The 12,738-nt window shown below is 40.7% G+C and overlaps 1 protein-coding gene across 10 annotated transcripts; it reads right to left on the bottom strand.

Annotated features, from left to right (window-relative positions):
- Positions 1-1,542: 1,542 nt before the first annotated feature.
- Positions 1,543-11,096, bottom strand: LOC147446021 (G protein alpha subunit 1). Of its 10 annotated transcripts, none has more exons than XM_086525342.1 (14): positions 10,862-11,093; positions 6,644-6,696; positions 6,495-6,567; positions 6,369-6,406; positions 6,195-6,284; positions 6,006-6,086; positions 4,959-5,066; positions 4,784-4,885; positions 4,083-4,138; positions 3,419-3,553; positions 3,244-3,337; positions 3,105-3,164; positions 2,948-3,027; positions 1,543-2,043 (listed from the first exon to the last, which is right to left on the bottom strand). In XM_086525342.1, exons 2-14 carry the CDS (start codon positions 6,686-6,688, stop codon positions 1,866-1,868), a joined length of 1,140 nt encoding a protein of 379 aa, XP_086381468.1. In that variant the 5' UTR covers positions 6,689-6,696; positions 10,862-11,093; the 3' UTR covers positions 1,543-1,865. The 10 variants fall into 10 exon arrangements, with proteins under 10 accessions (XP_086381468.1, XP_086381463.1, XP_086381465.1 ...); XM_086525337.1 differs by having other exon boundaries at positions 6,644-6,831; positions 10,862-11,091; XM_086525339.1 differs by having other exon boundaries at positions 6,644-6,821; positions 10,862-11,091.
- Positions 11,097-12,738: the final 1,642 nt, after the last annotated feature.

The raw sequence follows: 12,738 nt of genomic DNA, 5'->3' as shown, positions 1-12,738 counted from the left end.
AGAGAGAGAGAGAGAGAGAGAGAGAAGGGGGGGGGGGGGGGGGGCAATTGGGCAAAAACATCAGAGAGAGGAAAGAATGCTAGAGAGAGACTGCACGAGGAGAGAGAAAACACTAACAAGCTATACTGATGGAATGCACATGAATGACCAAGGGTGGACACTCCCTCCCCTCCCGTCAAATAGGAGTCCACATTGCCCTACCTCCCCTATCAAATAGGGGGAAAATTGGGAAAAGCCAATCTTGAAAAATTAAAAATCCTTTGAAAACCTAGAGAGTTTGAAAATTTCGGAACAAAAAGAAGCGTAATTCTCATGGCTGTTTAGGCATGAAACAAGCATAAAAATGTTTAAAATGGCTTGCCAATGAGGGACATAAACAAAATTTCAAGAATAGTTGTCAAAATTAAGACTTTGAGGATCTTCAAATTAAAAAGAGAGACAGTGAGCAATTCGTTGAGAGGTAACAGGGAAGTATGAAAAGAAATCTCTTTTAATTAAAAGTTCTCAAAAGAACATGATATATGTATCAAGGATAAGGGGGCGAGTTGGTTGGGATGGCTGCCCTGATAACCAATGTAATTATGGTCCCTGGATGATGTCATGGCTCAACACGAGCATGACAAGACATTGTAATTCTATGGGTTGATTAATATAATTCACTCACAATTGAGAGTTTTGCAAAAAAGAAAGATAAGTGAGCAATTCATCGAGAGGTAACAAGAAAGTATGAAAAGAAATCTCTTTTAAAGCATCTTCATCACTCTTATATGACAAGACTTGATTTAAGATTTGAGGATCACTTATCTTGTAGGAAGAAACAAGGCCATTATACCGCACATGGCACTAAAACTCATGATTATCTCCAAAGCTATCGAAACACAAATGTTAAGGCCTTTGCCACTCGCAAGCCAAAAATACCCCCTTTGTGCATGTACAAATAAGAAGTGAGGCACTTCAAAAATACCACATGAACTTCCCAAAAAAGGACACTTCCAGCTTGTTGAAATTTTTTGGCCTTACCTCAAGTGAAGAACATGCCAAAACATGTAGTACATTCAACATCTCCTGCAAAGAAGGAAGATCTAGTAATTATACTATGTATGTTACATCACCAAACTTGCAAACGAACAAAACACGTGATAGCTTAAGGTGTTTTCTTAACAAGCATCATTGCTATTATATTCATTCGATAGAAGAAGAATTTTCTCAAGATTGTGTAAGGATCACTTATGCCATATCAACAAAAAGGTCCAACCTCAAGGTACATGAGACAAGGGCAAGACATAAGTATGGCCGTGTGGGTAGAGGCCCTCCGGCAAGGCCTTGCCAAATGGATGGCATGCATGCTAGGGAGCACTCTATAAAGGTGCATGATTGGGAGGTTAGTGGCATGCCGGTCTCCCCTTTTCTCACGACCCTTGTAAGGACAAGGGTCCTGGACAACGTCCAAGAAAACTCTCTGGTACTTGAATTGCAAATTCAAACCTTAAGTGACATAAATTTCAACTCTTTCCTAATAAAAGGAAAAAACACAAACAAACATGGCCATAAAATATCCTTTTTCAATGAGATAATAAACCCCACAAAAGAGCTTGGAACTAGGATTAGATAATTGTAAGGTCAATTACAAGAATAAAGAATTAATGGTCAACAGCAGCAGGCAGCTTGTGATCCTAAATCTTTGCTGCCAACAACTAGACCCATACCCTCTGCTTCCACAAGCTTAGTGCTCTTCCTTCAATGAGAACCAAACACCAAACGAATTTTTTTTTGCCCCTTTTGCACAGAGGATCACCTGAACTCATGGCATGCACATTTTTGCATTCATAAAAATAGTGCTCAGCCACATAAGTAGCTTGCACTGCTCACACCAGGTCAGCCTTACTCAACCGCTGGATTGTAAGTGCGTCGTCTACGAGACGAAATGTCTCTTTGATTATGCCTTCATCAATGGCTGTTGTCCTGTAGGTCCTGAACTGTCTCTGGATGTTGCTTGGAGCAGTATTCTCTTCATAGATTTTCTTGAACTTCCGCTCCACGTACCTGCAGATTATACAAAATTGCATTAGCACCCACAACCATGTCCCAGAAGCACAGCTAACGCAATCATGTGATACCAAGACCATGATAAAAGATAGAGAAGGAGAGAGCTTGAGCTCTTGCAAGCACACATGCACACAACCAAGAGAGCACACAAAGGAGATGGAGGCACGCCACACAAAGCAACTTCTTATTCTTTACTACTCAAATTGATGATAAGGTTTGTAAAACATAAGTGGGAAATACAACATAATAAGAACTATGTACAACAGTCAATGTGAAACTGCTAGTGGGTAAGCTCGCTACATAAGTGACCATCACTCTCGGTAGTTAGACCATGGCTTGATATCTCAACAGACAACGATGAGGCTAAGTTTCATCTCTTTTAGACACACCAGGAAGCTTTGATGCAATTAGAAGTATAATAATATACTCAGATAGTCCAAAAGAAGCACAGATTTTCCCACAAAGGAAAGTGTAATTTATACACTCATGGCAATCATCCGCATCTCAATGATGCTATCAACTACGTCCTGCATAGCATTGGCTAAATCCTATGGCATCCTCGCTATCATCAAGACTGCCCAATACGGGGTGTTGAACTAGGCTCCACCACACACATCCCATACGCACACAACCTCATAAGAAGCTTCAAACCAACTAGAAAGCTACGCTTGAATACGAGGAGCTGTGGTTCTCAGCTTCAATTGAACTGTGCTTTTATTTATGCTGTCCAAAACTGGTCTTTTCAAAAGCAAAACAGATAATGCACTTGGGATCTAGATCCAGATAAAGTTGTGTCAGACGGTTCAATACACCATATAAAATAAGGCTGCTGGTTTCGGGAACGACAAGAGTGAAGGTAGCAAGTTTTTAACTACAATAAAGAGAAAACATCAATATTTACCTGTATGCACGTTCGATTTCCTGATTATTTGTTGTCAAGGGCTGGTAATCTTGGAACCAGTCACAAGCTGAGAGGGGTACCTAATCAATCAAAGGCTTTCTTTTAGCCTTCAAACGGCAATACATTCCACAATTGGTATCCTCACTGAAAAACATACCTTTAGTGCCTTCTTCTGGAATATGTCAAATTTGTTCAGAAACACCAGAAATGAAGTGTTCTACAAATACCTTGTCATTAGTGACACAAATAAGCGATTCACGTTCCCCCATTTTGTGGAAGCAAAAATGACAACAAACCTCAAACCATGGCTGTTGCAAAAGCCAAGCAAGTAGCTCTCTTGTCTCTATCATTCGATTTTGCTTGTCATCTTCCAAGAGCGTCTGATCATACCTGCACTCCAGGACATTAGCCACCTTTTGCCAGTATTACAATTTAGAATGTTTATTGATGCAGAAATTGAGGCATACTTACTCACTTAAAGATGCACAAAAAATTATTGCAGTAACCCCATCAAATAGGTGCATCCATTTCCTTCGCTCATTCCGCTGACCTCCAACATCAAACAGTCTGTAACACACCCCTTTGTTTTTCGGATCTTTATCTGGACTGTTTCATTTTGTTACCATAAAAAAATTACTGAATAATCATTTGCAATCCATTCAATTCAAATTACAAACATTTGCCTTTTTTTAAAAGCTTACACTTGGATAGATCTGGGACCATGCCCAGATTCTTTCATAAAAGTATATGCAAGACACATTACTATAACCATCAGTTCAATCATGTTCACTATTGACTGAAAACTCCATCCCTGACAGTGTCTGTAGAAGAATGTATTGACATAGGCTCCCACAACCACACACACACGCCCCCCTCTCTCTCTCCTCTCACCACTCCCAATGCACCAAGATATTGGCATGCCTAAACAAAAATCCAAATGGAAAGTTATTGGCCTTCAACATTGCCTTGCCAATGTAATCTGCTATGCCTTTAATCTTCAGTTGCCCGTAAAAACAGCCGCATTCTTTGATTCAGAATACTTTTTCTTGGACCATCTTCCAAATCGAGCCTCGTAAGTTGTTTCATGATTGTAAATTCAACTAAAAATTATCTCCTCAATTAAAGTAACTCTTACCTAAATTCTGTCTCAACAATGCCTGTTGTTTGCTGCCTTGCAAACAATATATCTTCCTGCATAAAGAAAGAAAATATCATGCAAAGTTTCAGAGGCACTAACTACTTTATCCTTTCTGGATCAAGAAAACGTTAACAAGCTGCCTTTACATTTCAGTACATTTAAGATGAGATAGATTACTTGACTGTGGCTTTAGCATCCATCTGACTTGAGTATCCTATCTCAACATTTGTTCTCAGCCAATTGGTATCTATAGCTTGATCTTCTAAGCCTAGGCCAATTATTTGAGCAGTCCTGTTCGTGATTGAACAGAGATAACCAGATACCAACCAGTTAACGTCTTTTTGTGGAAGACAGAAATAGATCCAAGGTGTCCAAACCCAGAATCCTTAAAATGTTCGTATTCTTAAATGTGCTAAAGCTGGAAAAAATCTGTTTGAAAATTCCAAGTCTTAACATTCTTTGTGAAGATGGTCCAATGCCAACCTGTGGAAGTGAGAACTTGTCTTGGTCATAGCCTACCTGTGTGAGACTGAAGTAGGCACAAAGAAGGAATGGGGAGTCAAAAGCAAGACCCTCAGGCAAAAAGGGAAAAGGGTCGTCCTCTGATCCACTTAAGTAACAGAAAAACAAAAAACCTGACACCACAGACCATCCTTTACTAAGCTCACATTTGAATAAAATGCATGCCTTCAAATCACCTGAGATGGTATGTAATCTTGTGCTGCCAATCGCAAGACGTTGTTTAAAAAGAATTCTGTGCAGTCAGGTAGCTGCAATTCGTTTCCCCTAAGGTAGGCTGCCTGTGAAAAGGCAGTTACATTTACCAAGCTGAAATGACAGACGATAATTACCATAACCAAGTTAAGCTACAACCTGGATGGCAGGGTCCTTCCAGCAATTTTGAACTTTGAGAGCATTGTCCTCATCTAGCAATGAACATCCCTCAGGACTCTCAACTTCAGCAATCCTCTCGCCATAGTTCTGAAGTCCAAATAAAAGAAGCGAGTTGAAACAAAGAAAGCTTGAGAAAGGTAATAAACAAGCATTTAGGACGACACTTAACAGAAACCACTTGATGAGGCAAACAGTTCACAGCTTACCAATAGGGCAGATAGTATAGTTGCAAAAAACTCAGGACTATGTCAAACTTTATACAAAAATAGCACTCATACTGGATATAGACACGTCTTCTCACACTGAAGTCAACGCAAAAAAACAATAGCATAATAAAAGAAAATTATGAATTCTGCCACGTGTTTTCTCAGTCATTCATGGGCAGAGGAGGTTTAAAAATTGACATATGAGATCAAAAAAATTTCCTTATCTTCGAATTAATCCTTCTCATCCCATATATTAACTTTTCTTTTTCTCTGGGAGAATCAAACAGAGACTATAGGACAAATAGAAGACTGCATGCTACTCTAAATAAAACATGAACATGCACGGACTTGGTTAGAGTGAAAGAGAAAGGTGAAGAAAACTTAGGTCAGGCTAAGTAGCAAAATGCTAATGAATCCTGGAAAAGAAAAGAACCTATACAGAAAAGTGCAATTTATAGCCATGCACAAAATAACCATCAGCTTCATTATGCATAGCATTGACTAAACACAATAACATCAGCACTAACAGCATCAATGCCCAATAGTGGGTGTGGAACTAGGTATTAATATAGGCACCTGACACATGAGAATGCAAACCATGACGGCCTGCGTACTGAGTTTGTGTCATAGATCTAGAACGGTGCTCATAACGAGTGTCTTAGATATACTCCAAAAAGTTTATCGCTTGTTTATTCACTTCAGCACTGATGACCCTTCCATGAAGACACAAATTCGCAACACAGGAAGCGGAAGATAATTGCTGTAATGAAGTTACATCTTACAGCAATTATGACAATGAAAATAGCTAAAATGATCAAACCTGATTCTCAGGTAGTAAGATGTACTTAGAAGATGACTCTCCTTCCCTCTCAGCAAACTCTTTACAACCCATGAGCAGTGTCTGCACGAGAGATGCAAGAAATAAATAAACAGCCGTTACGGATAGCTTTGGCCTGACATAGCCATGAGAAGAGTTGAGAGTTCAAAAACCATGTAATACTTCACTTACTCTAATTGATTGATAAACATTTGCATGGATCACAGGTACAAAGCTACGTCGTTCTGGATCATCAAAGCCTGTTTGAAATAAAACTTTGATCTGAAAGGCCATTCAGTCAGTCTTCAGCTGTTGCCGCCAGCTCCATCCTCAGTTTACAGTTGCAAGTTAACGAGTAACCTTTACCTGTTTAAATATAGTTGACTTTCCTGACTCTCCAGCACCTATAGATAAAAGTCTCTCAAACATCTATGCAGAAAAACCAGTCCCAAGCAGAGACGGTACAATGAGACCACTACATGATTGTCTTACCAAGTAGCAAAAGCTTCAAAACTTTTTGTTCTCTTTTTGCCTCAATTTCCATGTTTCTCTTGATAGCTGCATCCTGAAGATAAGTACAAATTCCCATCACCAATAGTATGCTTTTGCAGACACAGGGGATTAGAGATTTAGAAAGATACCTCTGCCTCCTCTTGAGACTGAACTTTTGTACAGCCTGCTCCCATCAGAACTTCTAAACAAATGAGTCCCAGTAAAGTGAGTGTCGTCTTCTTGTGAACTTGATGTTCTCATTAACTTTCGCTCATGAAGATAAAAAGCTATTTGGGCGAATCATTATTAGCCCGCAGCAGTCAATACCTGCAAGCAACTATAGACGTGCAAAAAATGATGAAAGCAGTCACCACGTAAACATTTGATTCGTATACACATACAAATCCAGGAAAATGCATCTTTGAGTAAAAGTGCAAGTTATAGGCTCATGGAGGTAATCTTTATAAGTTTTTTGGAAAAAGTCACTAGAGACCATGATCCACAGAGGCAACCATTTCTCTGATGATGCAGATAGAAAACAACACATAGGCCCGAGCTGAGGTTTCCTCACACTCGAGGCACAAAGAGGGCAAGGGGGAAGAAACAAGACCAAAGTGAACCGAGGTTTGAATTTAAGAGACCAAGAGTAGAAGAAGGCAAAGGGAAAGTGCGACCTAGACCGCTATCCTTAGGCTATGATCCATTACGGTCCCAACCACTACTTAATCTCTTTCCACAAACACAAAGATTAATTACAGAGTTCACGGAAGCAGGCGGGGATAGTTCTACCATGGTAACGATGCTTGAAAAAGTAGCCAATAAAAGAGGGTATGCTTCAGCTTAAGCAACACTTACTTTTGCTGTCTTTAACAAGCCAGAACTGCAACACTCAAAGATGAGAGTAAAGATCTAAAGACCCAAGAATGAGCTAGACGGCAGAGCTCTACAAACAAGAGAGAGAGCTCAGAGCAAGAGGATTACATAGGGGATCTTGAGGGCAACCTCCTTATTCGGAGCAAAGGATGCAGGAAATTGAGCAATTCGATTTCTCATTGGAGGAGAAGGATAAACTTAAGGAAGAAATGGTAGCTGCTATTGAACGGGAAACAAAAACTCACGCAAGACTTGTCTTTGGTTGAAGCAACAGCGGCCTCATTGCGATTATAAGCAAACCTGAAATTGCAAATCCAGGCAGCTGGGGATGATGTAGCTCTAACACAACATAAAAGGAGAGCCAGTAGAGATAGACCCGTAGATGTGCTCAAAGTAGCCTGGTAAAAAGGTCTCTATGAGGCTGCAGATTGCAATCTAGGTAATATCCATCTGCTCTTCGAGCATCCATTCTGTTTGCGTTATTGGTTCACACCCTTGAAGTTTGGGCAGCAAAGGTACTTGTTTTCCGGTAACCAACAAGAGCCAGCGTTGATCCACAATGCAGCCAGTTGCTTGCTAGTTGACACATCATGATGCATCATCCATGTCAAGTGGACATTACCACATCAGCCTGAATGAGCCTATATCTCTTGGGAGTAGCCGTCGTGGACATTATCCAGGAGGTCATTGATTAAAGACAATCTTGAGGTATGCATAAGAGTTCAACACCAGTGTCTCACCTTAAGCAAAAGGGGATGTCATCTGCACATCGAGCACCTGCACATGGCTCAATGTGCCACATGCACATGCTACTACTATGTCTTAAAGCCAAGGTTTGCCTTTTGTGTCTTTGAACCGGTGATTTTGTTAGCCTTTCCACAAGACCTGCATGTCCGAACAGGCCATTTTGAAACCCTCTTGCATAGATGGTTTGTACACCTGTTTGACAGGTGTTGTTACACTTTGGTGGGCATCCGACAACACCAGCATGTAAGATAAGTGCAATGTCATGGTCCAACTCCCAAGTTAAATGGATCAGTTGGTTGCAAGATGCGAGCCTCACACTAACCTAGAACTATATGTGTGCACAAGTGCACTTTTTGTGCAATTTCATAAAAAGTTCATGACCACCAACATTGAGGTTTGTTGCGGCAAACTTCAAGGTTTGCTACCACAAGCTCGGATGCCAGAGCATCAAAATTCAAAGGTTTGGTTCCTCACAAGCAGTGAACCCACCGAGCTGCGTGATTGGAGGTGTGCTTTCTCACACACAACTTGGTGGTGACCCACGGAACTGGATCTCTGCTTCTCTATCACACAAGCTGATTGGTGACTTCTAGAGCTCAAGGTCCCAAAACCCCTAAAAAAGCAGCCCATTGCTCATTCTCTTGCTCAAATCTGCTGTGTCATATCTATGCCGATGTGCCCTAAATCTGCAAAATGCTGGCTGATAGGCAGGTTGCGATCTCACCTGCAAAACACCAGGAAGAGGGAGGAGAAGAGGGTGCCTTCTGCTGATTCTGCTCTGCTGCTACAACTTATCTCAAAACGAGAACCCAAGGGCTCCCTTTATACCAGTATTGGCACCTAGAAATTAGAAGTGCAGACTGTCATGTGACTTTTAATTGCTCACATTGGATGCTGACTCCTGATGCAAACTTCTGCCAGACTGCCACTGTGAGGTGCCATAGTCGGATCTGCACCACCTGTACCTACAAAAGACACTGGGTAAGACATGCACATGCTCACACACCTCATGCTTCGAGATTCTGGTTGGTCTGACACCAAAAATACACCTCTACTAGTCTATACTTACGCCGCAAGTTGCCCAACTACATCATATACAATAATTGTGTTCTAAAATAATCTAATGGAGCTTTCTACAGCCCAAAAATCTATTCTCAAACTCAAAGAACACCACCTTATTCATACACATATCCAGACTCTTCAAACCAGAATCAGCAGGACCTTTGATACCTGGTCAAAGCCAGGTTGAAATGCACTCTGATGACACAAAACATCGGTAAACTGATGCACAAACTCTCTCCAAGAGTGGAGAGCCACACCTCAATGGATCAGATGCATATAAGCACAAGCAGCCCCTCCCAGACGGGTCCTCGCACAAGAGCGGAGATTCACTTCTTACTTTTGTCTTTGGTTTTGGAGTTATTTTATGGAAATCTCAAAAGCAAAAGACAGACGCAAATCCTCTACCTATTAAAGCTGAGCATCTGTCATAACTTAACACTGCTACAGAAGCTCTTTCCTATTCCTCCATTATCTCTACCTAAGTTATATAAATTCTCAAATGCTATTGCATTAGCCTAGAGTCCTCTTATTCATAGATGGATAAATGCCGGTCTTCCTTACCCCTTTGTTCAGGATTGCATTGAAGATGGTGGAAGGAGATTGAAGTATTGTTCTACTGAGCACCAAGAACAATGTTGCAAATCTTATCACTGAGCCTCTTCTTCAGCCTACTTCCTTCTTCAACCTGTTGAGTTGAACCACCCATCCGGGCCCTGGCATTTAAGTGTTGGAAATTGGATCATCACACGCAATGGTCCTTAAGCTGCATGGCTATTTTAGCCCTTCATAGCATTTTAGCCTATTTCTAGCGTTTATAAGGTCTTTCAATCATTTTGTTGTTGGGTCTATTTATTGCCGAGCACCCACATTATTAGGATAGAGACCCCATACTTTGGACCTAGCGCACTATTTTAGGTTTGCCTCCAATTTTGGCTTGGAGGTCATATGTAAGTGACTGCTACCCTCATTTCTTATCAGACCTCATCTCACTAACACTTGAGTTATTGTCAGCTAGAGCTATTGCTCTGGAATTATATCTCTCTCTCTCTCTCTCTGTCTCCCTTTGTGTGTGTCGCCATACTTTGTCTTCCCCTCATCTTGATTCTCTCCGTCCATCTTGTAGGCTCATGTATGTTGGAATACAATCATATTATACAAGTCTATTTGCTCCATTTGGTAACGTAATGTGGGTAGAACATGAGCTCCATCCATCCTACACCCATCCTCATAGGAGCCTTCACTAGCAAACTACAATTTTAATAGCTTATCTTTTCATTCTTTTTGCCCTTTTCTTGCCATTTCCCAAGGACAAAGGCACTTCTATTATTAATTTGTCTCATAATCAGTTTTGGCCATTAGCAAAAGCGCTCTCTCTCTCTCTCTCTCTCTCTCTCTCTCTCTCTCTCTCTCTCTCTCAAACACAGAGGTGGAAACAACAGACCCGTCGCAGATTCCAAACTTGGCTTCACATGCCGTGTTGCCAGATGCATATGCAATGAGTATGGCCCCTAGGCAGTAGCAAGATGCAAACCCAAGTCATACAATCGCAATGGATGGACCTTACAAACTGAGTTGCTGCCAAATGGAGCTCTCTCTCTCTCTCTCTCTCTCTCTCTCTCTCTCTCTCTCTCTCTCTCTGGCACACTCACTCACAACCACAGACATTGATGGGCTCCAGCACGCACCTTTAGTTTGCTGCCAGACGATGAAGCCACAGATGAGCAGCTTCCAGAGAGGGAGGGAGGTAAAAGCGATCCTGAAATGTCGCTTGGGGGCAGTGAAAACGAGGCAGGCAAACGACTGGATTGTCTTGTGAGCGTTTTGACTTGGTTTTCCAAGTCACTGTGATGTGAGCCGGCATATGTGAATAAAACATTCAGCACACCGCCAAGATTTTATTGGCCTCCCAAAGGAAAGGGTCAGGTCATTGTGTTGCTTGTCCTGTTTTGGTTTTCCAGAAGAAGAAGAAGGACTATTTGGTGGAGAGTGAAATTTTGTCACCTACATAATGATGTGTGTATGTCTTATCAATTATTAAAAATTCGGGAGTGGAGGAATCTCTTGCAGATGCTCTCTCTCTCTCTCTCTCTCTCTCTCTCTCCAAACCACATTGTAACTTTCTGGTCTCTTAGGTCATTCTGGCCTTTTGAAGACGTTAATATAACATTTCATTTCATTTCATCTCTCTCTCTCTCTCTCTCTCTCTCTCTCTCTCCCCTTGTGGAATTTTTCCATCTATCCCACGTCATTGCCATGCCATCACGCTCCCCTCGTGTAACCCCCTTTACAGTGTTCTCAATAGGCAATCAACCGTAGCCCCCTCTAAAGTATGTAGAGTAAAGGGGCCAATAAGTGGACGCCCTCCAAAGGTGGATGGACCCACCCCCAAAAGAGAGACAAAAATCAGGAATATGTTTGGAATCTTTCTTAGGTGTCCTCATTGGATTTGCTAAAAAGTGTACTAATATTGGGGCTTGAGTGTCTAAAAAGCCTTCAAAATTAAACTTTTTCAAATGTAGCATAGAACCAAAATAAAAAATTTATCATTCTTGGTATCATTGAATCCTTTTCATGAGGAATTCAATGCATTCTTCATATTTCAAATCTGGCAAGATACGATAAATCCCCCCAAAATTGCTATTTTGTTCTTAGGTGGCCTCCTATTGGCACCTTTACCCTATGGTTAGTTGTGTTGTTTTTCAACTCAAAATAATGATTAATTTGATATTAGTTGAATGCTTCGTTTTATTTTTCTAGAAACTTCAAAGTATGATAAGATTCCTTCTAGAATTCCTTGCGACATGACATGCGGGTGTGGGTGTGTGGATGCAATCTCGTAAAACTAACTGATTGGAGAAAGAAAAGAAATCCCTTATGTTGATGATGTATTTTGATGTTAGCTATGGCATTGTTCATGTGAGCCCATGGTTTGCAATTTGTGTTCACATGTAGTATTTCAACCAAATAATTGGCACATGTTGCCCATTGGCTCCATGCCAAAGGGCCAGACTCCAGAGCGAGATCGAAACCACAAGTAAAGACAAAGGGAAATAATATCAAAGTGAGTGGAATTTCATTCCACCAATGGCTTGTCACTTTTAGACACAGAAAGCTCGTTTAAGTCATGCTAGAGTTTGTCACATGCTAAAATTGTTGAGAAAGAAAATGATCCTTTGAAAAAGGATATTGGATAAATGAGCAAAGAAAGGAGAAAATGACATCTCCTCAAAACTATCATGACTTTAAGTTCATTTAGCTTGAGTTGAAAGGAAGAAAACCAACCAAACACTAAGCCAAAAAGATTTCTCTTATTTAAGGTGGAAAAAAACAAAACTTTCTCTTTTCTGTCTCACTTTTTCCCTCCAATTTTATTGAAATGGACTCCTCTCACTTGTTACACCATTTCAAAACAATTTCAACAAAACTTTACATGGTGAGTTTTTGGTTGGCAACAAATGACTCTAATTTCTCAACTCAATTCAGATCAGATTACTTGATTTGAATTGAATGATTTTTCTTCGTTGGGGAATTAGAATTCAAGCTCATATTACAAAGACACCAA

This window comes from Adiantum capillus-veneris, chromosome 12, assembly GCF_014529385.1.
Source record: "Adiantum capillus-veneris isolate H3 chromosome 12, ASM1452938v2, whole genome shotgun sequence".
In the NCBI taxonomy this organism is placed as follows: Eukaryota; Viridiplantae; Streptophyta; class Polypodiopsida; order Polypodiales; family Pteridaceae; genus Adiantum; species Adiantum capillus-veneris.
This window is presented reverse-complemented; position numbering and strand designations above follow the sequence as displayed.